This window comes from Populus nigra, chromosome 7 (genome assembly GCF_951802175.1).
Source record: "Populus nigra chromosome 7, ddPopNigr1.1, whole genome shotgun sequence".
NCBI lineage: Eukaryota > Viridiplantae > Streptophyta > Magnoliopsida > Malpighiales > Salicaceae > Populus > Populus nigra.
The window spans coordinates 6586415-6610979 of record NC_084858.1 but is presented as its reverse complement, the minus strand read 5'-3'; the positions used below and the strand labels follow the sequence as shown (position 1 = coordinate 6610979).

The 24565-nt window shown below is 33.5% G+C and overlaps 4 protein-coding genes, 1 long non-coding RNA gene and 1 pseudogene across 9 annotated transcripts; 2 read left to right on the top strand and 4 right to left on the bottom strand.

Moving 5' to 3' along the window:
* Positions 1–5485: 5485 nt before the first annotated feature.
* Positions 5486–6433, bottom strand: LOC133699431 (putative F-box protein At1g23770). Its single transcript, XM_062122670.1, has one exon. It carries the CDS (start codon positions 6431–6433, stop codon positions 5486–5488), a length of 948 nt encoding a protein of 315 aa, XP_061978654.1.
* Positions 6434–6929: 496 nt separating this feature from the next.
* Positions 6930–7632, bottom strand: LOC133699523 (uncharacterized). Its single transcript, XR_009843290.1, has 2 exons — positions 7539–7632; positions 6930–7499 (listed from the first exon to the last, which is right to left on the bottom strand). It is a non-coding gene; the product is annotated as an uncharacterized LOC133699523 (long non-coding RNA).
* Positions 7288–9828, top strand: LOC133699522 (BTB/POZ domain-containing protein At1g63850-like). Of its 5 annotated transcripts, XR_009843289.1 has the most exons (4): positions 7288–8580; positions 8830–8871; positions 8978–9140; positions 9486–9828. XR_009843289.1 is itself a non-coding variant. In XM_062122800.1 (3 exons), exons 1-2 carry the CDS (start codon positions 7288–7290, stop codon positions 9097–9099), a joined length of 1563 nt encoding a protein of 520 aa, XP_061978784.1. In that variant the 3' UTR covers positions 9100–9140; positions 9486–9828. The 5 variants fall into 5 exon arrangements, 4 of the variants coding, with proteins under 4 accessions (XP_061978784.1, XP_061978786.1, XP_061978787.1 ...); XM_062122800.1 differs by having other exon boundaries at positions 8830–9140; XM_062122802.1 differs by lacking the exon at positions 9486–9828 and having other exon boundaries at positions 7288–7499; positions 7548–8580; positions 8830–9480.
* On the bottom strand, positions 9519–12302 carry LOC133699430 (uncharacterized protein At1g01500-like; annotated as a pseudogene).
* A 2080-nt stretch (positions 12303–14382) lies between these two features.
* Positions 14383–15727, bottom strand: LOC133699006 (protein NONRESPONDING TO OXYLIPINS 2, mitochondrial-like). Its single transcript, XM_062122129.1, has 3 exons — positions 15478–15727; positions 15267–15385; positions 14383–14684 (listed from the first exon to the last, which is right to left on the bottom strand). The coding sequence occupies exons 1-3, from the start codon at positions 15624–15626 to the stop codon at positions 14665–14667; spliced, it is 288 nt and encodes a 95-aa protein (XP_061978113.1). The 5' UTR covers positions 15627–15727; the 3' UTR covers positions 14383–14664.
* Positions 15728–16292: 565 nt separating this feature from the next.
* On the top strand, positions 16293–19041 carry LOC133698663 (NADH dehydrogenase [ubiquinone] iron-sulfur protein 8-B, mitochondrial). The gene is made up of 8 exons (XM_062121669.1): positions 16293–16346; positions 17037–17115; positions 17455–17508; positions 17608–17699; positions 17773–17886; positions 18602–18669; positions 18760–18871; positions 18941–19041. Exons 1-8 carry the CDS (start codon positions 16293–16295, stop codon positions 19034–19036), a joined length of 669 nt encoding a protein of 222 aa, XP_061977653.1. The 3' UTR covers positions 19037–19041.
* The last annotated feature ends 5524 nt before the right edge of the window (positions 19042–24565 follow it).

Sequence of the window (24565 nt, the reverse complement as noted above, 5' to 3'; positions counted from 1 at the left end):
CACTATTTGTGTAGCCAATAAGTTCCTCATATTTTCCTTTCTTGTAGAATACCCCGAAATCAACAATACCTTTCATGTACCTTAAAATTCTTTTAACTGCCAATAAATGAGACTCGGTAGGATGAAAAAAAAACATAAAAAATATAACACCGAAGAAGAAAACTCAAGTCAACTTGGGGTAACTTGAAAAACCAACAACCCGTGATATAGAATCGAGATAAAAAAAATATTAAAAGAATGACTTAGTAAAAAATACCAAAGCTAAAAAAAAGGGTAAAAAAGCCAACCTGAGATAACTTTACCAACCTGCTTTCAAAATAACAAAACAAAAAGAAAAGTGAAAAAAATGACAAATTCAAGTGCCAATAATTTATTACAAAATGATGAAATTGAAAAAGGAAATGGAGAAAAAAAATCTAAGTCAACTCGAGTCAACTTGACTAACCCGCCACCCGCGACATGAGATCAGGATAAAGAAAAATATAATTCCAAAAGAAGGATCTAACTAAAAATGCCCAAGCTAAATAAAAAAATAATATTGTGAATGAAAATGTAAGCTGACTCGAGTTAGCTTGACTAATCCATTCTCAAAATAACAAAGCAGAAAGAGAAGCTAAAAAATGATAAAGCTCAATGAAAAATAATTTTATACAAAATGATGAGATTTTTTAAAAAAATAAAGTCATAAAAAAATCAAGGAAAAAAACCGAGTCAACCCAAGTTAACTCGACTAACCCATCACTCACTACATGAGATGAGGATAAAAAACAGACTTCCAAAGGAAGAACCGAACAAAGAAAAACCAAAGTTAAAAAAATTATTGAGTAAGAAAATGCAAGTTAACCCGGGTTAACTTGATTAATATGCACCTGGGATAACCCAAAAGAAAGAAAAGTGAAAAAAACACAAAGCTTAAGGGTCAATAATTTAATGCCAAAGTATGAAATGAAAGAAAAATAAATTTCATAAAAAAATGAGAAAAAAAAAATCTAAGGCAATCATGGTTAACTTGACTAATTTATTACCTGGGATATGTGACCATGATAACTCAACAAAAAAAGATGCAACAAACAAAGAAGCCAAGAGCTTAGTAACCAAATGGTAAATGATGAATTGTTTTTTAAAAATCAAATTTTAATAAAAGACTGTTATGTTGGAAGGCAACCACAAAAAAAATAACAACTTAAATTATTCCAACGTAAAACAATTTAAAACTCAAACAATGTACAACAAATATGATATAGAAAAATAAAAGAAGACAATTAGGGGCTAAATTGTAAAACAAGAAAAACTAAGAAACGGGTAAAAAAAATAATAATTGAAAGAATGAGGATGAAAACTGAAAAGAAAACCAAATGAAATTAAATGTTAAAGGATAAGACTGAAAAAAAAAAGATAAATCAAGAAAAGAAAAAGAATATAGTAATTAAAAGAACGATGACCAAAAATAAATTAAAAAATAAATGTAATAAAACGAAAAGGATGAAATTACAAGGAAACACTAATAAAAAAAACTATAAAGCAAAAAAATAGAGCAATTAAAAGTAGAGGGACCAAACTAGATAATTAAATCAAATTGAATAAAATACCCAAGGATAAAAATTGAAACAAATCCAAACTTAAAAAGGGTTCAAAAGCTAAATAAACAGTAATTAAAAGGAGAATCAAAATCGATAAGATTATAAACCAGAGGATACAATTTTTTTTTGAAAATCTAAGAGCGATTTTCTAGGGAATGAGAGAGAAAAGAGAAAATAAAGAAAAAACTTTCACCATAGCTCAACCGAATATCTTCCTATGAGCACGCACCACACTAACAAAAAGAGGATGACGCGCCACTCCTGATGCCACAATGAAAGTAAGATTTTTGTTATTGTATGGGCTATCACGTGCCACTTGACTGGCGTGGAGGAGGCATCATGAGCCTAAAATTACTAATACATGCCTATCGAAGTCCAGGAATAACAAAAAAATAAATCTAAAAAGGCCAAAATACCCTTGCAAATTAGCCTTTGATTTTTTTTTAATTTCAAAGGTAATTCTACCATTTAACTACTTTAATAAAAAGAAAAGATGAATAAGTCCTCCATGCATGTATATTTTTTTACCCTCCCAATGGTATAATCGTTCTTTTACTATTCTTTTTTATATAAAATGACAGAAAAGCCCCTCATTTAAAGATTGTTTTTTTTTTCCTCTAAGGGCAAAATAGTATTTATATTGTAGCAAAAAGAAGTGCACGTACCATTTTGCCCCTAATCAAATATGCAATGTCAAATGTATTTCATGGAAAAGACATCTATATCCTCAATTACATGTTTAATCAGTTTTTTTGGTAAAGGCAAAAAAACTTTTACACTGCTCCAATTCAAAGTAATTTATGTCTTGGTGTACAGTAAAAGACTAATAGCTAATGCCTTTTAATTTTATTTTATTTGTAATTGGAAAGCACCACTTACAAAAAAAACCTAAAAAAGCACTCCTTTAAACCCCTTAGCCACACAACAGACCAAGGCTAAAATTATCACTTCATTATGACAATCAATAATAAAATTACCTAAAATACCCTCCCCAAACCCCTTAGCCATCAAACAACAAACTTAAGGCTAAAATAGTTACTTCACTATAATGATCCACACCAAAAACATTCTTAAGCTCCGTTTGGGGTTGACGTTGAACCAATTTTTCATCAAATCTTATTTTTTTTTTACCTTAAATTAATTTTTTATAATTTAAAATCATTTTGATATATAAATGTCATAAATAGATTTTTTTAAAAAAAGTATTTTAATATGTTTCCATACAAAAATTATTTTAAAAAACAATTTCTATCATACTACTAAACATGCCTTTAGTCCACAATACACTAAGCACTTTTAGTTTTTCTTTTTTAATCTACAATGCAATATTAAAAAAATTAATAAATGAATATATAAAAAAAAGGTTAGGAATTTTGTCATGAGAGATAACCAACACAACTAACCCAAAACAACTAAAAAAATCCCAGGTGCATTAAAAAAACAAATCCCTTCAAGAAGTTCATTTACACTAAAGCTAAAACTATTCAATGTAATAATATAATGTTAAAATTGCTCTTAGATCATTAAATCTTTAAACTAGGTATTGAAGATGATTTTTTTACTATGACATGATTGTCTTTTACAAATTATAAAGGTTTAGAGTTGTAATTTTATTTTTATTCCATGATAAAATTACTAATTTGACCCTGTAATAAAAATTATAATGCCTATCACTTAGGGGCATTTTTGTCTTTTTAATTTTTTCATAATAGTTAAATTACTTTTATTCCTTTAAAAATAAAATAAATATAACTCTCTCACAAAGAGCTTTTTTTTTTTACATTGGTTTTATCACTAATTTGAAGGTTGCTAAGGGGAATTATTATAATTGATCATATATTAAATATTATTAAAAAAAACATGCTATTTTTTTTTTGCTTTGGCAAGCTTTTTTTATTGATATTTTTTCATGATCTTATCCTTTAAAATTAAATTAGTTGTTAATTAAGCTTTTTGATTGAACCTAGATCCAAAATTTCACTAGTTACGAGTTTTAGAGATTAAACCAGGTTTAAGAAGTTTCATCCAAGTTTGCTTGATATTTTTTTCTGTTATTTTTTATGGTTTGTCTTTTGTAAGGTTAGTCCCGGATTCATTACCAGAATCACTGGTTTCAAAAGTTAACACAGGTTAACTTTTGTTTTATTTGTCTTTTTTTTAAAATTGGTTTATTTTAATTTTATCCATTAACTTTTTTTTTCTTGTTTTTTTATGAGTTTATCTCAATTTTCTATTTATGATCGTGGAGTTTTCGAGTTCTCTTAGTTTAACAAGGTTTTTTTATTGTTGTTTTTAAATTTATTTGTTTTATAATTTCATCCTTTAATATTGGGTTATTTGACAATCTAGATGGACTTGGGTATAGTTATTGTTGTTGTATTTTTTTATATATTATATAAATTACCAATTGAATCTTTAAAAATTAAAGTGAGTAATTTTTAAAGTTGAACTGAGTTTTGGTTGGGATAGAGAAAATATAAATACACTCGCCATGTCAGCAGGTTTGCTTCAAGACTATGTTCACTCTGTATACTTTTCTGTGCCCTTTTTGAGTATTGGCTGGGAAGTTGATTTAAATTGACAATATATAGCATATTAAATCTTTGCTAATCACTAAGCAATCATGAATTCAATTTAATTTTGTTTGATTATTTACACTTTTCGGCTTGCTGGGAAATCAACTGATGATATTTTTAGTTTTTAGAATATCCTATCATCAAATGAGGTCGATTGATTGATTAAGTGATGGTAATATTTGGTACTTTCTCAAGGGACAATATTGTTATTTGCTTCTCTTGCTGGTTTGTTAATTGGTGAGAGCATCACTCATTGGTCATTAATTAATCAGGCAGTCACAATAATAATAATAATAATTATTATTATTATTATTATTATTATTATTATTATGAGATTATGTATAAACGTCTATAAAAAAAAATTGTCTCCAAGGGGTATAGGTGTGGCTTGATGGCAAAGGGTTTAAAATTTATACAGCAGGTCTCGAGTTCGATTTAGGACGTGTACCTCTTGTAAAAGCCTGAGATAGTTGGGGTTTTACTTACTTACCTGGGTTCACAAAGTACGCTTCCAAAAATGTCCCCAAAGGGTGTAGCGTGATGGCAAAGGGCTTGAGATCTGCATAACAAATCTTGAGTTCGAGTAAGGGGGTGTGCACCTCTTGTAAAAGTCTGGGACAACGAGAGTTTTATTTACTCACCTAGATCCATAAAAATACGCTTTCCGGGGGTGGGGTTTTTTCGAATAAAAAAAATTACTAGAAATTAAATTATTTTTAGTGTTTTTGGATTGTTTTAATATACTACTGATAAAATTAATTTTAAAAAAATAAAAAATATTAATTTATATATTTTTAAACAAAAAAAACAATCACTATCACATTCATAAATAATATCACCAAAAGTTAATTAGGATAGTAGGTGAGAAGTGCAGGAGGTGTTTAGTGCAGTCCTAATTTGCATGCTTGCTTCCACTGGAAAAAACAAAAATATTTTAGATTCTTTCTGGTTCCTTTCGAGTCCAAGGGAAAATCAAAAAGGATTTTGTCCTGGGTCTGAAGGCACCTAATAACCACTATGTGACACTCACAGTGCATGAACATGCAATATTTCTTAATATGATCAAAACAATAATAATAATAATAAAAAACATGAAAAAAATTAAGACAAAAAAAAAATAAGAATAAGATTTCCGAGTCTCTTTACTTCCTTTCGAATTTAAATATTAATTATGATCATTTATTTGCACGTTAAATTTAATTATTAATTATATATTTGTTAACGCGGGACGGCTTAACAAACACACACTAAACACTCTAAGGGGAAAAAATTCTATGGTGTCCGACAGCAGCAAAAGAATAGAGTTGGAGAACACAGCACAATATTGTTCTATTTTTCTTGTTCCATGGATATGTTTGACGTCGCCTTCTTCTCCATGCTCCTCACTTTTATTATTCTCATGAACAGCTGAATTATGGCTATCGAGTCTTCGTATTTTTCTGGTGGTGGCATCATATCCTGCTGGAATCTCTGCCAAATTAAACGAGTGGCCCTGGACAAAAACCGCAGCTCCGAGCAAACACATTCCATTCGCCCAACATCTACGAGGGAAAGCAACCCCATAATCTTTAACTTCAACTCTCTTGGGAGGCGGTCGAAGCATGGTGGAAGAGCCATACCGGTCTTCTCACAAAGATCTATTAACAGTGGCAAAGCTAGTCCATCCTTCAGAACTTTCTCTAGCTGTCGAACTTCATTCTTATCATTGTCATTCATCAAAGAGTTCCTTTCACAATTTGCTCGCAACAAATTTATAGTCCGACGTCCAAACCCCTTTCCATTCAAACACACCCTATGTATATCCGAGCCACCCTTTGTCAAAGATCCACATACATTGACGATATCTTCTGAACACTGTACCTTCACATAAATCGATTCAGCAACGACGTTTTCAGGAAGCAAGAGCCCTGGAAGAGTATACCACATCGTGAATGCGTTTGAAGGCAAGTCTGTTGGAGGAGGAAACTGATCAACTTTCATCCCAGATTTCAAATCGAACCCAATAAAACCAAATTCCAATAAGATGGCATGAGTAGCAATAGCCACATTATGATTACAGAAACTACAGTCCTCATCCTTCTCGGTAGTTGTTTCACTGCTACAGGGTTCTGCTACACCCTCGAACCCAGCAGATACAGAAGACTCGTGGCGGCTTGTCGTTTGTTGATTTGGGAAGTTGAGGGGTAACTCCTGATGAGAAGTCTCGGATTCTTCTCGACCAATCACCTGTTCTTGGACGGACAAAACTTGAGTTAGGGTTCCTTGTTCTTTAGGCATCTCTTTGAAATTCAGGATAAGACTTTCCGTGGGTTTTGGCAGACAAATTAATCTAGAGAACAACGAAAAAAAACGAAGAAAGGAACTCCAAAATCTGCAGGAAGCTTGAAGTTCTTATGGTGATATATAATCCTAATCAATGCGGAGTAGTGATAGTGACATAGAGAAGGGGCACTAGAATCCTAATCAACTGCTGAATTTGCCAACTCAGCACGGTAGCGTATCCAGAAGAATTTACCGAAGAAATAGAGAATTTGACTGGCAACTTCCCATGCCAGTCCACTCAAGTATCTAATTAATTATCAGCTGATGATTATTAATTGCTTAGTCCCATATTAATTGATATATTTTTTTATGATTTTAATTTATGTATTTTATAAAAAAAACTAAAGTAGAATTAATATATAGTGTCATTTATTCTCTCTATTATTTTTAAAATCTATTGAAAATAAAATTGAACTATATAAACATAGTTAAAAATAAAAGTGAGATAATATTTTTAAAACAGATATTTTAATTAATTTTTATTTTATTTTAAGAAATTTATACAAGCACAGCGAAACTGGGGGAGTATATCATGGATGTACACTTCCAAAGCAATAGCCCACAGTTTAGAACAATGAGGGTAGTTTAGTAAAATGAGGGCGCTCGCACGCTAATTTTTTCACCAATTTCTCCAGTAAACGACAAGAAACACCGACTACATAGTTTCCCCGCTCGCCAATTCATGAAAAAAAAATATCATCACCACGCCACCTGTCCACCCAGCAAGCTTTAAAAAATTTCCACTGCCAACCAGATCTTCCTATTTGCACCCAGAAAAAAATCTTCCCTAATCCAGAAACTTTTCGATAATGATCCCATCCACCTCCAAGAAACGGCAACGCGTGCCATACAACCGCCATTCCACCGTCTCCACAACCGCTAACCTCCGCTCAACCGCCTCCAGATCCACTAGCCTCTCCTCCACCGCCGCCTTAATCGATTCATTTCCTGACAAAACCATCTCCGAAACCTCCAAAAAACTCCGCCGAACCTCCTCCCACACGCTCCTCTCCACCACCCCCTCCTCCACCACCACCCCCTCCTCCACCACCAACACCACCACCCCCACCCCCACCCCGTTCAACGACGTTAACACCGCTGACGTCATCCTCCGCCTCTTCCTGGACCCCACTTCCCCCATCATTAACTTATCGGATTCAGTTTATTCAATTGACAATAATAACCAATCCAATGTCCAGATCTACCTCCATTCTCCCATCCTCCGCCGGTCTGAGTATTTCTCCGCCCTTTTATCCGACAGATGGCAGCACTCCAAGGAAAATCCCGATTCTGCTGAAAATAAAATCGACCAGTACTTGATTCCGTTGAAATTAGGCGTAGCTCCTGGATCGATCGAAGTCCATCTATGCGTTTTAAAATTGCTGTATACAAACGATTTCAATAATGTGATTAACTCTGCTGCGGCGGCTCTAGATATTTTGCCGGTGGCGTTAAAGTTGTTGTTTGATGAGTGTGCGGATTATTGCGTTAAGTATCTTGAGGCTGTGCCGTGGAGTGAAGAGGAAGAGAAGCGCGTGATTAATTTAATTCCATATTTACGCGAGGAGGAATCTGAAGAGCTATTAGCTAGGGTTTCTCCGGCGAAATATGATTCGTGTGAGGAAATGCTTCATGGTTTGATATTGGCTGCGATTCATAGTAGTTCGAACATGGCATTTGTGAAAGCGTTTGTGGCTAAGTTATTGAGGGATTTTTCATCGAGGGAGTCGGCGAGGAGGGTTTTGGAGATGGCTTTTGAGACGAGTTTGAAGATTGTGAAGGAATCGCTTGAGGAGTATTCGAGTCCGAATTTTAGAGGGGATCATAATGAGACGGAAGCGATACAGAGGTTGAATTTGCACACAGCGATGACTAATGGGAAGCACTTGTTGTGGTTAGTGGAGAGGATGATTGAGCTGAGAGTGGCGGATAGTGCGGTGAAGGAGTGGAGTGAGCAAGATTCTTTTACGGCTGATTTGCAGAGGGCTTTTCGGGATGATGCGTGGAGGAATATTGTTCCGGGCTTTCCTGCTGTTTTGCTTCGTTGCACTTGTAAGCTTGCTAATGCTGTTGCTTCTGGGACCATTTTGGCCGCTAGACAGGTATTACTATTGGCTTTTATTTTCGATTATTTTGTGATCACTGCCACCAATTCTTTAAAATAAGCAATCCGTCAAGGATTGGATGCATGAAGTTTGAATTGTTTTTGGTTTCTCTAAAAGCTGAATTTTTAGTATTAACAAAAGAGTGTTAGAGCCTATCTGTGCTTAGAAGGCTCGACAAAGATTTCTTGTTGTGAAATCCTTAACGAGTAGCACAGATGGTTAATTAATTTGAGCGTTTGCTTGCAGGTGAGGATGAAGCTTGTAAAGGATTGGCTTCCTGTTCTGATTGTATGCAAAGACTGTGCACTTTCTTCTATGTTACCAAATCATAAATTACTGTACCTGGAGCTGGAAGAGACATTTCTAAGAATTATTTCCACACTTCCCATGTCAGATGCTCAAGTGTTGTTGCAGCAGTGTCTCAGCTTCTCAACTCGAAATGTTGAAGATTGCCCCCACTTAGTCACCGCATTCAACACTTGGTTCCGCCGTGCAACAAATCAACCACAAGGGTGACAGATGAACTGTTGCTCCTGCCATGCTGCGTATTTACAAAGGTATAGGCGTTTCTGTGAAATGTACATATTAGGCTGGTGTTTATAGAATTCCACCGCGGACCATCCTCGGTAAAATGCTCCAATTTGGTTTTGTATGTTTCCCTCTCCTCTTGAGCGCTGTAGTGACCAGTGGGCCAAATGACTTCTAACGAGTGCTGTAGGATTAAAATGTTGCTTTTTGCAAAATTCTCCTCGAAAACTTGTTAAATTCTCTGAAATTTACCAACGTGTGTTGGTAAATTCTCATTTGGCAATGTGATCCCAGCCCATTAAGACCAACTAAAGACTGATATGCACGCTTGTGTTTTTCAGGTTACTAATAGCAATTTGAATTTGTTGATGTAGTATATTCAATTGTCCTGTGATTTCTACTCCGGGCTAGTCTTGTGGGAAAAGTGTCACTGGCCTCTCCTGTCTATCAAAGTGAAAGAATCTGGAGCGATGGTGAGGAAGAAGACAGATAAGTGCAAACCGCACCTTCGTTCCCTGATTTGCAACATGCAATTTAGCTTGATAAAAGTTCATGATCGTAGATGATGCTAAGCAGTACAGGGAGCAATAATGTGAGCCACAAATGATTTGACTCCTGTAAAACAGAAAACAAGCAAAACCAGCAAGATGTGTATGTCAAGACACGAAGTTCAATCATTTACATGCCACAAAAGATAATTCCTGTTCATCACCAAAATTGCCTTCAAAAGTTTCGGGTGGTGCCGTGGTAGGTTCGAACCAGCAAGCCCACACGGCACACCTATCCCAATCCCAACACAAATGCTTAGGCCAATTCCAACCACTACTCTGACACCAGCGTTGAACCATGACATTTCACGATCTTCAACGTCCATAAATTCTGTTCCTGGGATAACTGTAGAGTTATCCCAGGAACTGCATTTTCTAGCTTGAGATTTGAGTATTCAGCTGCAGAGTTCAAAAGGCAAATTAAAAACAGAGTGCTTGGGGGCCATAACTCGAAAGAAATGAGGATAACGTATTGATCTTTAGATGGTATCAGGCTCAAATCAAAAAAAAAAAAAAAAAAAAAATCTACAATCGCTCGCAACACAACTTCCTAAAGAAGACTAAAACAGAGGAATTCCTATCCCAACAGCCGTTGTAACACAGAACAGGTTGTAACATGGCGACAATCTCTCAAGCATATGAATGCCCACAAATTGTAAGGTAAACAAAGCTACCAGTGGGCCTGGTTAAGCCCCGATTAGTTCTAGATTAAGAATCAAGTTGAATACTGTCATTAGAGGAAGCTATAACAGCTTTAAACAACCATTTTTCTCTGAACACTACTAATTTTTCTAAAAAAACAGCAGAACTTTATGCATAATTATCATCTTATGATCCTGTTTGAAGCTTACCAGGTCACCTGCATTCACCTGCTTGAGATATGAGGGAGGAATGTCACACGATGACACCCCATAGAAAACAATATAACTCTTCAAAGAGATTAACTTAAATTGATAGTTTAGTGATTATACTTTTTAATGTTAAGGTATTCACACAATTTTATGTTTACCATGAATAAAACACGCAATCAGAAAAGAAAAAAGAAGACTTTTTTCATTCAAATTTGTTTTTGTTGTCACCGGTAATGTAAGCAAATATCCAGAAAATAAAATGGGGTGGGGTTGTACTATCCTCTAACTTAAAAAACACATGCTAGAATCATATCCGTTTATGTCAGTAGAACAGCTAGAATAGAGTGAAAAGCGCTGAAGAACTTGCAAAGACAGAAACGAGTCAAAAAAACAAAAACAGAACATTCTGAAAGCAAAGCACATAGTTTTCCTAGAAATCCAAGATGAAATTAAGGTATACCTGTAAAGGAAGCCTGGAAGGGGCATTGTCTTGGATTTCAGTTGCCTCGTATTCTGGTAAGGAATCCAGCATCCCCTTTCTCATTTTCTCCTCGTGAAAACCAAGATGCAAAGTCTTGGTTAAGATAATTGGAGTGCCCGGGAAAGATCCTGCAATGTCGACCTCAATTGTTGGCATCTATGAATCTGGACCCATAAATTGTTTAGCCTTCAGGAAGCCGGTGCCTATTGTTATGTCTGATTCACAATTCATGCCCCACCTCTGGTCATGGTTCCCCGATCCCCCTACAAAACCGTTGCTACAACACAAATCTACAGCACCAGATAGCATGAGGACGTCCTTCTCAAAAACCTCAAACTTCACACTCCCAGTCATCCTTATATTATCAGTGCTGACAAATATGGCTTCTTCAGATTTCTTATCCAATCTATCCCTCCCAAGAGTGGTTGATGCACCGCTGGAGTTGATAGAAGTTCTAACACCATTTACTTCAAGAAGAGTATCAGGGTATAATGAAATATGGTTCACGGAAAGGCGCTCGGGTGTTGAGCCATCAATCTCACATTTGCTAACTCGAACATAGAATACTCTTAAATCAAGCCAGGGTAATGATCTGGGTTGATAAGGAGCGTGCCTAACAACTGTATGGCCATTTTCTGTAGGCCCATTTCAATTACATGTTTCACAAGAATTCTCCATGACCATAAGGAAATCAGAGCACCTGAAAAGTAGGTGGAGAGAAGCTAAACTAAACAATAAATGAAACCTTTGGAGACAGAAGAGATTTTAACGGACCAACCTGAACCACAAAGAATCCTTTCAACTTCCTGTAAGAAATTAAAGCAATTTAAGAAAAGGTAAAGCCCAAGTGGGGACAACTGAGGTAAGTTGCAGACGCAGAAAGATAAAGAGATGAGAAAATAAACCAAAGAAAAATCCAAAGGAATGATGATACAACAATGTTGGATGTTTGTGTAGTTTGTTTTTAATTTTTATAGAGCTCACCCGGGAAAAAAAAAAAAAACAAAGAACAATCCAGGTAATCAAATTCAACAACTAGTAAAAATAGGTTGTCCTTTGATTTGATTTATATATTATAAGTTTATAACTACTCAGTTGATCAAATTGAAAAAGCAAAGAGCAGCCAAGCAGCAAAGTGGCAAATCAAGGGTGGTTGTAGCTATTCTAAGGCTATGATTATAGTGCTGGGGAAGGGTGGGGATGCTCTGTATCTGATATTCTTCTTCTTCAGATCCTATCCGGGAGAGAGAGAGAGAGAGGGCTAGCAGGTTCACAAGGCCGATGCAATTGACAGGGATGTGCATGCTCTTTCTTTATTTTATTTCGCTTCAGATTTAAGATTTGCGAATCTTCGACTATTAAGATACTGTGAGACTAGTTCCTTTTATCTCTTGCTTTACTCGAGAATATACCTGCATTCTACATCGTCGGATCCGCTGAATCCACTACCTTTTCTTCCCCAACCTTCACTTGAATGTTATTTTGAGGTAATGACAATTTACGTCACAAAACCACCACCTATCCAAGTTGAGATTTCAAGGGTTCTCTTCTCTGAGGATCCTCTGTTGCCGCATCGGTTTTTTTTTTTTTGTTGCGAATCCTTTCCTGTATAAAAAAATCTTGTTCTTTCTTGGTTATATATGTTTCTATGATTAAAATTGAGATCTTTAAACCAATCCTAGGTGCCATTTTCCTTGTTTTTTTGTTTTTTAACAAGGATGGGACAATCATATGGCAAATATATAATGGTGATTTTGGTGTTTTCTTTTTTCCTTGTAACACTTTCTTATCTTCTACTTCATATCCATCTTCAACATGGCTGGACACAACTCCCTTTGCATGATGAAGTTGCGAGGAGCTGGGAAAACGTTAGCTGGAATGAATCGTGCCTCATTACCACTGCTCATAAACCTGGTCCTCAAAAACCTGACAAACTTGGTATCTTCCAGCCAACTTTCACTGACCAAAATCACCATTTAAGGGAAACTTCCAACACCCCAATCCTTTTAAGGGAAACTTCCAATTTCTGGTATTACTTATTCATAACTAGGGGCGCCTTTAACTAATTGGGATAACAAGATTTAGAAATAATTCCTTATTTAAAAAACTTCGATACTGCCTGTGGTTGGTAGTGGATTGGAAAAGGACTCCGAGTTTACTTAGCGGCTTGGCCTCCTGATTGAGAAATGCCATGCAATTCCTTCGTTGGCAGTAACGTGTAAAACGTAGAAAACAAGTTTTAGTTTCCTAGACTTCCCTTTTCAAAACAGACTTTCCTCCATCTAGTTCTATTATCAAGCTATGATTCTGACAAATTAATGCACGCAGACCAAAAGATGTATGAATATGAGGTGCATATTAAATAAACTCTCGAACATCGACTCTTGCGACACAGGTGCCCAACCATATAAACGATCTTCAAATAAATTACGAAAAAATGTCATATAAAAGTCATATTTAGTTTCTGAAAAGGTCCAACACGGCATGAAATGATAACCACTAGTATCTATGTTATTCGTGTCAAATAACAAATTTAATGTTTTACAATATTATTTATATTAAATTTTTAAATGAGAGTATTTAGACATGAAACATGTATAAATCTATTAATTTAATTTTAATTAGAAAAAAATGTGAGAATAGTAAGACCCAAACTTAGCAGCCCAATTTGGTTTGAAATGACCCAGCCTTGTCACCGAGGAACTGTGAAATCTAGGAAATGCCAGTGAGGAAAAAAGATAGAAGAAACTCGGTAGCTGGAGAAATGTAAAAAACAAAAAGGATTTTGTCCAGCAACATGAAGCTTAAAACATGTTGAGAAAACAAAAGTGTAGTACAGAAGAAAAGTTAATTTGGCACATACAGTGGGGAACATGACAACAAGAATTCAACATAAGTGACTACGAGGATCAACAGATCATCTATGCTGCCCCCCAATTTCAGTCCTTCATCTAATGACTTAAATATTCCACCTTCATCGAATGACTTAATTTATCGTTCTAGGTGTGGAGAACTTATGGATGACTAATCCTACAATCATTCCCACACGCAAAGTATAAGTTGTATGCTGTAGCGACCACAGCAGAACCGCAGCATAATATAAGTTATATGAAGCATTTGATATAGTTTTTTGCAAGGACAACCTTATTGAAAACAAGCAACAACAAAGTGATGTCTCGTTGGCAGAAGCTTGAGTTACATCTCGCGGTTGCTCAAATAAGGGATTCTTATTTCACATACATTTCATCTTCACTTTAAGAGACAGTTACTCTCTACAAATCCCTCGAATGGTAACTGAAACCAGATAATTTGCTAAAAAGAAGTCCTGTTCAGGACAGGTTAAAATCCCAATCAAATCAATGTTTTATGCTGCTTGAAGGACTTCAAACGATTAAATTAACAAATGGCATTACCAGACCCCTTCTTCATACAACATTAACTGGTACAGAACATTATAGCTCAATGAATCCATTAAACAAACAAGCAAAATATGACAAGTCTAAGTCATCCATTCTCTTTGCTATGTGGGAAGGGAAAGGCAACAGCAAAAGGTGAAAATAACAGCATTTTGCCCAAAACAAGTTTGCATATGCTTCCATATTACAAGGAGAAAGAATTCAAGACTCAAAAATGGATTCAGTTTCCTTCACATTTACCATCCCAGCAGGCTGTGTCACAACGGTGTAGCAAGCCCTATTGCAATGTAGCAGAGGAACCGAGTTGAGTCAGAGGTGACCAACAATGCAGAATAAGAGGTAGAAAAAAAACAGTACTAAAAAACTCAACCAAAGTAAAACCCATAAAAAAAAAATCCTATTTCGATAGTAATCAAATGCTGTAACACTTGAACACAAGCCGAAAACTCATTTATGCACAATCTGGTTTTATTCGGAGATATAATAAGAGAAGACCGAAATTCCAATAAATGCTTTGCAAGACCAAGTGCTGCACACACGCACGTACACAATAACCCAAATTAGTTTCGAAAAAATCCATTTCCCACTACACATCAGTAGTAAACAATCACACCAAGTTAGGTCGGTTCAACGCCATCTCGGTGACTTCTCATTGCCGTTGAAGAAGACACCTGATAACCACTATGCAACCCTCACAGTGCCCAAACATGCAGGGGCCCAACATAAATTTGGCATATGACATGATTGACTATACATGGTATTTCTCATAATGATAAAAACAATAATAAAATAAAAAAAAAACATGAAAAAAAAATTAAAAAGACAAAAACTTCAAGAAATAAATATAAAAATAACTCACCTTGAGAGAGCCAGCTCCAGCAAGAAGAATCAACAGCGATGCTAGATTTGAGTCTAGCATTTGCAATTGCACTGTGGAGTGGCATCAACGACTCCACACTCCCTAAAACTGAAACAATCCTACAATTCCATAGCAAAAACAAAAAGATAAATTAAGAAATTTATAAAAAAAAATTCCCAATTTGAATTGAAAAGAAGAATACATTATTTACCTTGAAGTGGCAAGGATCGTTCGTGTTGGTGTTGAAGTGAACGGAGAAGACATGGATTTCGCGTATAGTGTTTTCTGACCTGCCGTTTTGGATAGAGATGCCAGGGACCTTGTGGTTGCCGTCATTGCCGATCTGCAAAACGACGCCATTTCTGGGTTTTCACGATAGAGAGAAGCCGAGTGAGTTCAGTATCTGGGTTAAAATCGAGAAGAGGAGTGAGTGTTAACTTAAACCCTACTTCGTACAAAGCGAGAGTTTAGAGGAGGAGCGTTAGTTCTGTTGAGGTCAAAACGCAGCGTTTTGACAGTTTAAGAAACCGCACCGTTTCAGTGAAAAATGAACGGATGTGTTCAGGATTATGGTAATAATTGTAGTTTATATATATATATATATATATATTAAAATAATATTTTTTATTTTTAAAATTTTATTTTTTATATTAACATATTAAAATAAAAAAAAATAAAAATTATGTTCCCATGCTCTTTAATATCACTTGAAATGTATATTTAAAAGGTTGTTTAAACCGTATTTTTAAAAAATAAAAAATATATATTTAAAATTAATAGTTTTATAATTTTAAATTATTTTAATGTGTTAATATAAAAAAATAATATAAAAAATATAAAAAAAATTAAATATATTTTTTAAAAAATATATTTTAAATACAACCTTGCTACATTTCCGGACTCCAATGCATGTGAAAAAACTGAGGTGAACGTAATCCTCGAGTTTATCAGGTGGTTTTGTTGGTCTCAGTTTACTTCCTTTGACTCAACAAATCGCACCCGAAGAGGAGGAAGACCTCGGAATCAATGGCTGCGATATTAGCTCGCAAGTCTCTTCATGCTCCTCGCGCTCGTCAGCTTGTAAGAATCTTGTAGCCCCAATGACCTCTTTCTGTTTGGTTGTCAAGAAAATGAAGGAAATAGTGGAATCTGGATTGCACATTCGACTCTTAAACTTCTCAATACCTGTGACTCGAATCTAATCTTCATTTTCTCTTTTTTTTAACTTTTTTTCATAAATGAATAATATAAGGTGAAAAGCGATGATTTAGGTTATTTGGTTAATAAGTGAGGATTATAAATAAATAAAATAAATTTAATTCCTCTCCATCTATGAAGAGGTTTAAGCGAATTGATTTAGGTGCGAAGATGACTTCTTTTTTTCATATATGCTGTTATGTCAATGATGCGAAGATGACGCCTTGTTGTGGCGGTAGAAAACAATTTATTTTGGTCGATATTCATTGTGTTTTTACTCTAAGATGCTGGAATTTCTGGCTGAGATTATTTGTGTACTTGAACTTTTGTATGCACTGAAATGAGAGAAAGAATGGAAAGTTACTGAGGGTATGGATTAGCTACTCGTAAGATTGTTTCACTATTTTTCAAATTGCTGGCTGATGGGTGATGAAATATTGGTTGTATTTCAGAAGAGCTCTTTGGATTTGGTTAATACTGCTGATTTTGGTCTTGACAGTTCATGTTTTACATGATTGATTTATGAATTAGCTTATTGTAATATTACTTTGCTGTGCTTTTATGGGTCTGCAGGCTGTATCAGGACAAGCATTGCAAGGTTCAAACCAATATGCACTGAAATCTAGTGCCCACTTATATTCCACCAAAAAAGGTTTGCCTGTTCACTTCCCTCTATTTTATTTATATTTATATATACTATTTGTGCGTGTTCTTGGACGAGTGAAAAATGTTATCGAGATTTATCAGTGATGCTCACAAGCTAAGACTGTTAATCATTTGTCTTAAAATTTATTACATGACTTGCTAAGATTATTTGAGAGTGTTTTGGATTAATGTTTTAAGATTTTTTTTGGAGGATGACAAATAATTATTCCTTCTTCTTTGTTTATAGTCCAAAAATAACTGCCTGCATCTTTAATGGGACCTTGTCTTTATAGTGTGTTCATGCTTTATTTATGGCTCTTGCGATTTTTCTTATATGCTACTGTAGAAGATGAAGAAAGAGAGGAGCTTGCAAAGGAGATCTCAAAGGACTGGAGTTCTGGTAATGTATACAATCCTTGAAGTTTGTGTTTTGAATTCAGTTTAACTCCATTTTTTTGTCTGATACAACTAAAGGTCCTAATGCTCTGAGTAACTACAGTATTTGAGCGAAACATAAACACGCTGTTTCTTACTGAAATGGTTCGCGGTTTGTCATTGACTCTCAAGTACTTCTTTGAGAAAAAAGTTACCGTAAGTGTCTCACCATAGCCCGTCAGATATTAAATGATGAGTGATGATAGCAGGAATATCTTCTCGCATGCAGATCAATTATCCATTTGAGAAAGGTCCCTTGAGCCCTCGTTTTCGTGGTGAGCATGCACTCCGACGATATCCTACTGGAGAGGAACGTTGTATTGCATGCAAACTGTGTGAAGCTGTAAGGCTTCAAGATTTATTTTACTCTCTTAAACAAATATCCTTGTTGTGTGAAACAATAAAGGGGGGGATTTACCTTGTTAGTTTCGAATTCTCATATTATATCCAGCCCCTAGTTAAATCACTCTTCTGGTTGGAGATTATCAAACTATACCATGGTGTGCACACAAATTGTATTTTACTTGAGCTGATTAGCCTCAAAATTGGACAAAAATTTTTCGTATTGTTTTTTTATTTGTGATTACATGAGGTCTATGGAGCACTTGGAAATTGGTGTCATATTTTTGCAATTCCACTTAAATTTCTCAGAAATGCTACTACATTATCTAAGCTGTCAAAAGTTTTACATCCTTTTTGCATTTCCAGGTTTGTATTCTCTGGAATTTAATGCTTTATTTGTTTCTACTAGTGAAATTTCAAGTTGACTGCATCCTTTGATTAGCATACATCCAATTAGATTGTGTTTACTAGTGTGAAAACGTGCTGGTAGCATCTTGATTTGTGCAGCTGTTTTATGTTTACTGTTCTGGTTGGGGGTGTGCATTTTTGTTCTGGGTAATTTTTTTTGGATCCCTATTTCTGTTTTATCTGAGAAAGTAGCAGCATTGTCATTTCCATCTGTACCCTCTTAATCTCTATGATTTGTTAACATCTCTCATTGGATAGTCTTATAGTTGCATTTAGTACTTTTCTCATGATGCCTGGTTGGTTTCCAGATTTGTCCTGCACAGGCAATCACCATCGAGGCTGAGGAGCGAGAAGATGGAAGTCGTAGGACTACTAGGTGAGAGGTTTATCATTGTTCCTTTGCTCCTCGTTTTCTTCTCCTCCTGTGCCCCCATCTCGTCCATTCTTTCGACTCTGAATTCGACAGGTATGACATTGATATGACAAAATGTATCTATTGTGGATTTTGCCAAGAGGCATGCCCTGTTGATGCCATTGTTGAAGGACCAAACTTCGAATTTACAACAGAGACTCGCGAGGTAGCATCCCTTTCACCATGAGCCTACTTTGATAACGGAAGTATTTCTAAACATTCACTGTTGTTGCAGGAGCTCTTGTACGACAAAGAAAAGCTACTTGATAATGGAGATCGTTGGGAAACTGAGATTGCAGAGAACCTCAGATCTGAGAGCCTTTATCGTTAAAATGTTTTTTTTCCCCGCAAATGTTAGACGGTGACACGACAGATAAAAAGACGTGAAATGCAACTTCTACTTTTCTGCTGGTAGAACTTTCTGATTTTTTTACGAGAATGAGCAAAAAGCATGACGATCCTGTTGGAATTTCATTTCTAGTCGTTCCTTGGTGGAACCGTATTGTCCAGAATTGGACAATACCGTTGCGGAAGATGAAGAATGGTTGCGAGATTGCTTTATCATCGATGTTTTGGGTTGGAAGATTGGAGAAAAAATTAAAGAGGATGAAATTGTAGAAAAAAATTAATTTTTAAAATTAATTTAGTAATTAAAAGAATAGAAACTAAATTTGACAATTGAAAAGATTGGAGGAAGGTAAAATTAAAAAGAAATTATAATTTTATAGATTATTTTAAATAAAATAAATAGTAATAAAAAGAATATGGATTGAATTTGAAAGGAAAAAAAATTAAAAGATTGTTTTGAAAATTTAGAGGGTTGGATTAGGAAATAGAAGGGGTATAAAAAGAAAGAAAAGTTTGTTGGTGCTGACCAAAGGTAGTAAGCCATGCATGTTGTTTAGAAATAGAGGAGTCATTGAAACGATTTAAATGTTGCTCTGAAAATATCTTCCCACACATCGTCTAAATGGTGCAGTTACAATCTACACGTTGATACGTGTAATTAATTATTTTTAAAAAATAAATTTATATATATTAAATTGCTAAACTAAAAAACCATAATGAAAATACAAGAACTAACATTTAAGAGTAATGCAATATTTTAGCAAGAGTCCACTAATTATTATCATATTGACATGAGATCAATTGTTCTTTAAACATTTTTAAACACATTGCAATGACTAAGTAACATTTAAAAGCAAAGTTTTTTATTTAAAAAAAATTAGCATTTATAAACTTTTTTGCATTTTCATCATGGTTTTTTAGTTTAGCAATTTAATATATATAAATTTATTTTTTAAAAATAATTAATTACATGTATCAACATGTAGATTGTAACTGCACCATTTAGACGATGTGTGGAGAGGTGTTCAACATCCAAATGGTGATTTTCAGAGCAACATTTAAATCGTTTCGATGGCTCCTCTATTTCTAAACAACATGCGTGGCTTACTACCTTTGGTCAATACCAACAAACTTTTCTTTCTTTTTATACCCTTTCTATTTCCTAATCCAACCCTCTAAATTTTCAAAACAATCTTTTAATTTTTTTTCCTTTCAAATTCAATTCATATTCTTTTTATTACTATTTATTTTATTTAAAATAATCTATAAAATTATAATTTCTTTTTAATTTTACCTTCCTCCAATCTTTTCAATTGTCAAATTTAGTTTCTATTCTTTTAATTACTAAATTAATTTTAAAAATTAATTTTTTTCTATCTAAATGGTGCAGTTACAATCTACACGTTAATACGTGTAATTAATTATTTTTAAAAAAATAGATTTATATATATTAAATTGCTGAACTAAAAAACCATGATGAAAATACAAAAAATTTTATAAATGCTAATTTTTTTTAAATAAAAAAACTTTGCTTTTAAATGTTACTTAGTCATTGCAATGTGTTTAAAAATGTTTAAAGATCAATTTATCTCATGTCAATATGATAATAATTAGTGGACTCTTGCTAAAATATTGCATTACTCTTAAATGTTAGTTCATTGGTTTTTTTAGAATGATAAAATAATCATTTCACTGTTTTACACAATGCAACATGTCTTGATCTACAATGAAAAACCAAGTCCTTTTAGTTTTTTTCAAAAAATAATTGATGTGTTAAAAAAGTACATGATACTTAATTATTTTTTATTTGATGGTCAATGTTACCTCAAATCAATTATTTTTAGATTTTAGTCAAATTTTATTTTAATCATATAATCTCTGCTCCAAGCATTTTTCTTTAACTAAAAATAAAAAAAGTTATGAATCGATTTTATAAAACATGTTTTTAAATTATTATTATTGTATTATTATTATAAGTTGTTTGGGAAAAATAAGTAACTAAATAACTTTAAAAAATTAAAGTATGGGGAGAGGCGCTTTACTATCCACCATTTCTTTTTATTTTTATCTTTTTATTTATTTAATTTGATCCTTATACTTTAAAAAAAAAAAACCCTTTTACAACTTACTTTAAAATTATAATAGAAAGATAAAATCAAAAGAGAGATGACCACAATATAAAACGCAGAGAAAATATGTGGTCAATCTCAAAGCTTTTATAATTTTTATTTTTATTTAAAAGTTTATCTCATTTATTTTTCAATTCCTTAGTTTAAGAGAAGATAGAGAAGAAAATCATCAACAAACGATGAAAGAAATGGAAAATCATTGATTGGCTACATTCCAATTATGAAAATGATCGTTATCTCTCCTTATAAGTTAAAATAAATAGTAATCAAATAAGCATGGATCACATATAAAGAAAAAATAAATTAAATGGTTGTTTTAAAATTTTGAAGGGTTGGGTGTGGAAATCGATAAGGGGAGAGAAATAAAAGGGAAAAAAGGTCATCAATGCCAAATCAAAGGTACTTAAACCACACGAGCTGGCTAGGTATGAAGGGGCCACCAAGATAATTTGAACGTCACCTCGGAAGCCACCGCTTGGTAACTGAATGCCTCGTCACATGTCGCCCGAATGATAAGACCACAACTCATATGTTGACGTATGCAATGTATTGTTTTTGCAGTTTGATTTGTCCCCCTTTTAATCTAATAATGACTAATGGACCCCTATAAAAATATCGTATTACCCTTAATAGCTAGGTTATTACTTTTTTATAATAGCAAAATGATCATTGCACTGTTTCAATACACAATGCAACGTGTCTTGATCTACAATAAAAAAAATGAACCCTTTAGGAGTTTAAGTTTTTTTAATTAATGTGTTAGAGCAATCTAGAACACTTGAAATTTTTTATTGTATGGTTAAAGGTATACCTCAAATCAATTATTTTTAAATCTAAGTCAAATTTTACTTTAATAATATAATCTTAAGTTCTTAACTTCAAAGAAGAAGTTATAAGATGATTTCACAAAACATGTTTTTAAATTAAATATATTATAAGTTGTTTAAAAAAAACTGAAGGTTACAGGACTCAGGTTAATCTTATTTGGAATAGTGTAAAGATGAAATTGCTCTTTGGCCATTAAACATTTGAACCAAACATTAGGAGCAAAATGATCTTTCCACCTTGACACAAATTTTTTTTACAAATTATACGGGGTTAGATTGATTATTTTTATTTTTTTAGTGCACAATAAAATTATTAATTTCACCTTAAAATAAAATAGTTTAATCCCTTTTGCTTAGATATATTTTTATATTCTTAATTTCTAGAATAATATAATTACTTCAATACTCTTAAAGAAAAAATCAACAAAGCTCTCATCCAAGAGCTTTTTTTTTATCATTTTACATTGGTTTATTGCAAATTCCAAATATACCCAAGGGCATTGTTATAAAGAACATTTATTAAATATATATATATAAAAAAAACTTGTTGGTTAATATTTAGTGTGTGGACAACCTTTGCGTTGTTCAAGCAGTGCGTGATGGGCAATCCGACCATAAAAAACTACCTTTCAAAGTGATGTTTGGAAGTTCTCGACGCCCCGATGCAATGGAGCAACATTTGTCCCAATCATATATTAGGTTTGACACCGACAACCATTTCTGTATTTTCTCTTTTCTCTCTCCCCAACCTTTAATTCTCACCAGCCCCTTGAAAAAATCAGACCGCCCCTTGCAATTTATTTTCCCTTCACTTTTGGTCCCTATCCTTTTGATTACCATTCTTTTCTATTTTGAATAAGCCATGGAGTCAAAACATTTCAACAGTGATGGATGTGCTTTTATTATTAGTGTGGATTATATAGACAAGCAATAAAATTATACGTGAACATTTCAACACATAATATTAAATGGAAATGTTAACTATCAGACTCAATTCATAATCAAACATTCATATCTATTTTTCTCACTTGTAATTCTAACTTACAACAAGAACCATTCTCACCTGCAATTCCAACTTACAACATGAACCAATAAAAAACAATACATTCAACATCCTTAACGTTACAATAAATTTTTAAAAAATAAAGCTCAATCTCATAAATTCAATTTCCTTACTCAACAACAACTAATTAGTTTAAAGACTAATGGACAGCAACATTTTAGCTTAGTCCAAATCAACATATTGCAAGAAAATTTATCTTTCATAACTATAAAACACAGAGCACCAAAGTATGGGGAATCATTCAATCAATTTGACCTTTACATTCATATAATAATTACAACATCAATATTATGTTTATGAAGCATTTGATATGTAAATGACCAAATCATTGTATATTATGAAATGAAATTGTAATAACCTATCCAATAACATTAGACTTGAAATATAAAAATCAAATAATACCTAAAAACACATGAATCATTTTCAATATCAATTTTTTAGAAATGTTTTAGAGATAATTTTATTAAAACATTACCCAATAAGCAATTTAGATTGAAAGTAGATTAATCATATTGACCCTTAAATTATAGTGTAATGTTTGATCTCTTCTTGAACATTAATATCAGTCATTGAAGTTTTCTTTTCCTATCTCTAATTGTTGTCTACATTTTCCTCCTGCTTCTAACCATGAAAAACTTAGTAGCAAAACAATAAAGCTCACTCTCGAAAACCATTCCTTTGATGGAGTGAAACTCTTTCATGACCTCGTCTATGCCACATCCTTCTTTCTTTCTTTTTAATCCCAGGCACTAGATGTGCATTCACTCCAAGTAGAGACACCATCAACCAATTGATCTAAACGTTAAAAAAGTTATGATATCATTCCCGAACCTTTCTCTCTTTTTTTTAACACTTTTATTTATACATTGTTGAGGTTTTTTTTCTTTCCACTCTTACTACTATGATTGGTACTACTATTGGAAAAGTTAACACCAACAACCATATTGTTGACATCCCTGTAAAATTTGGTAAACCATCCTCCTTTGAATCATCACTACCTTTCTCTATATTTAAATTTTCATTAGTAGCATTACTTATCCCATCACCTACACTATCATCATCAGAATTCAAACCTTATGATGGAGCCCAAGTATATTAACTGGTAGCCACAATGTTTGTAAATATAATATCATATTTACAATATAATACCAGGTTTAATACCAAAATGTCTAAACTTTCGAGCTCTTCATATTTCCTACAACGAGGAAAAATAAAGATATTAATGAATCATAACAATTGTAAGAATAAACAATAAAAATTTCTAGCAATTGTAAATATGCTCAAACAAAAAACGAACCTTGATTTTAGATTTTCATCACTTGTCAATGGTTGAAATTGTTCCAAGTTTAAGACTCCAACCAACTCTTGTTTTAAAAATCAACTTCCTCCATATTCTTCAATCTTTTTTTTATTTTGTCTCACCTATTCTTCAATTGTGCTTTTGTTAATGCATGGTCAATATATTCTTTAAAGCAATTGATAACATATTTTCA